This window comes from Seriola lalandi, unplaced genomic scaffold, assembly GCF_002814215.2.
Source record: "Seriola lalandi dorsalis isolate HSWRI2012SDOR001 ecotype SW California unplaced genomic scaffold, Sedor1 jcf7180001977521, whole genome shotgun sequence".
Classification (NCBI taxonomy): Eukaryota; Metazoa; Chordata; class Actinopteri; order Carangiformes; family Carangidae; genus Seriola; species Seriola lalandi.
This window is the reverse complement of record NW_019448187.1, coordinates 585-3063: the sequence shown is the minus strand read 5'-3', so window position 1 is coordinate 3063 and position 2479 is coordinate 585. Positions and strand designations below refer to the sequence as shown.

Sequence of the window (2479 nt, the reverse complement as noted above, 5' to 3'; positions counted from 1 at the left end):
GCACAGAAACTACTGAACCATTATGTCAAGGTAGATTTTCACCAACGACAGTCACTGAGGGAAAACAGAGACGTCACGACAGGAAAATACTCGTACTTTTCTCACGGATCTGTAAACTCAGTGGTTTGTTTTTGCAGGTTCAGGGCCTGATAATCTCCCAGATGCTAAGGAAGAGTGTCGAAACACGAGACTGGGTCAACACCATCGAGCCACGAAACGTCCGAGCTGTGATGAAGAGAGTCGTAGAGGACACCACCTCCATTGATGTGCAGGTAAAACTTTAGATAATCACATAGGTCTTCCAGTCCAATCACGGCGCTCTCATCACCAGCTCTCATCGCCGTGCATGAGCAGTCTGTCTTATCACCTCGTGTGCTTCACTGTAGGTGGGACTTCTGTATGAAGAAGGTGTGAGGAAAGCGCACAGCAGCGACTCCAGCAAAAGGACTTTCTCTGTCTACAGCAGCTCCAGGCAACAAGCGCGCTACGCTGCCAGCTACACTCCCAGGTAGATGAGCTGCAGACACACCCGGTGCAGGGAGGAGACAGAAGAGTTTTATTTCGTTTGGTTTATTTACAACATTCAGACTCTCAGGACGATGAAGTCCTGCATGTATTAATTGTTGTTGCTGGTGTGTGTTGCCTTTGCATGTGACTTAACTTTGACTCAGGTTAGTGAGTTCCTCTGATGTGTGAGGTGCATGACTTAAGACTTTTTTTTTTTAAGGTTGAATTTGAGTGTTGCAGACAGCCACCAACGAACAGTGTTTAGTGACGGCTGCATGAAGGGTGTCACAGATAACGAGGAAATAATACAGAGTTACAGTGGGGCAGTTTTAATTAGCGCTCTCAGCATCAAGATAATTAAACATGTTGTTGCTCTTCTTGTGCCAATGTGGCGCATCATGTACTGATCATTATATTGACATTTACAATCTCCGTTTTGTGTCATGAGTCATTCTGAAAATGCCAGGATAAAACAATGATAAATACAGACCAACACACACATGCAGCTAATCTGTATTACATCCTTCACTTTCATTGCAGAGGAGCAAATTGTTATCGAGCCGTCTCTAATCATAAGAATCAGCTCGTTGTCGGTTTACACGAGTGATTTGTCCTTTGTCTGCCTGCAGTGCTCCCATGGACACCAACCTACTGAGCAACATACACAAGCTGTTTTCTGAGAGGATAGACATCTTCAGCTCAGTGGAGTTCAACAAGGTGAGTGCAGCATCAGGTCTTTGTTCCTTGATCATGATCTTCAGTGAGATCCATCCCTCTCACGCCGCTCCGCTCCCCCAGGTCTCTGTGATGACGGGAATCATCAAGATCAGTTTAAAGACCTTCCTGGAGTGCGTCCGCTTGCGCACCTTTGGCCGCTACGGGCTGCAGCAGATCCAGGTCGACTGCCACTACCTGCAGATGTACCTGTGGCGCTTCGTCTCCGATGAGAACCTTGTACACTTCCTGCTGGACGAGATAGTGGGGAGCTCCGCCCACCGCTGCCTGGACCCCGCGCCCATGGAGCAGAGTGTGATCGAAGTCATCTGCGAACGAGGTTAAAGCTCAAAGTGCAGCACGGGCCACATAGTCCACACTCGCCACAGAATTACATCACACACTGGAACCGTACATCCACTTCAAACACTCTCTGTTACACAGTTAATGATGATGTCAACGTTATTGATTATTTGAGAATCGGTTTGCAGGGTCTAAACTCTACTGTAAAGGTGATGTTCACATGCTCAGAAACATTTGATCTTAATATCTATATAATCTATATTTCATCCTAGGCCCTACAAAGAGCATTAAAAACATCTAGTAAGGTTTAATCTTCTAGTTTAATCTTGATTCATGATTCAAGCTGAACTTGTAAACACATGTTCCCCTTGAAGGAGGCGTGTTTAATGTGAATACAGAGTATCAATGATTAAAGAAGAAAAGTTGTGTCTGTTGGAAATCTCATGTATTAATAAATTCTCTCAGGCATCTTTTGCTGAATAATTAGCAGTGTGGATGTCATCTGATTACATCCTTCATGTCTAACACTAAAGTAACTACAGCAGACGTTTGAGCCTTCAGGCCCACTCTGTGTTTTCTGTGCATGTGTCACACAGATTAACGTGTTTAAAATGGTTTAAATGTGTTTGTCCACAATAAAAGTGAATGAATGTGAGATTGAAAACGTGTTTTTCTTCTTTTACTCAAACGAGCAGAGTCTCATAGTAAAAACACAGTAAGAATATCTTCTTCAGCTGCAGCCTCAGTGTTGAAAACAGGTTTGAGTCTTTAATCTGCAACAGTACAAACAGTTTACAACAATGTCATTCAGGTGTTTCACAACAACTGTCAGTCGTTCTCCAGTGCAGCATACAGCTGGCTGTCGCCACCTGACGAGCTCATCTGATTGGCTAGACCCTCTTCTCTCCACCCTCTTCTGATGACCGCGGAGGGATCTGATTGGCCCGAGAGACGA

The 2479-nt window shown here is 44.7% G+C and overlaps 1 protein-coding gene across 1 annotated transcript; it reads left to right on the top strand.

Annotated features, from left to right (window-relative positions):
• Positions 1–6: 6 nt before the first annotated feature.
• On the top strand, positions 7–2188 carry LOC111657328 (vacuolar protein sorting-associated protein 51 homolog). The gene is made up of 5 exons (XM_023409463.1): positions 7–30; positions 138–272; positions 387–508; positions 1137–1224; positions 1306–2188. The coding sequence occupies exons 2-5, from the start codon at positions 162–164 to the stop codon at positions 1564–1566; spliced, it is 582 nt and encodes a 193-aa protein (XP_023265231.1). The 5' UTR covers positions 7–30; positions 138–161; the 3' UTR covers positions 1567–2188.
• Positions 2189–2479: the final 291 nt, after the last annotated feature.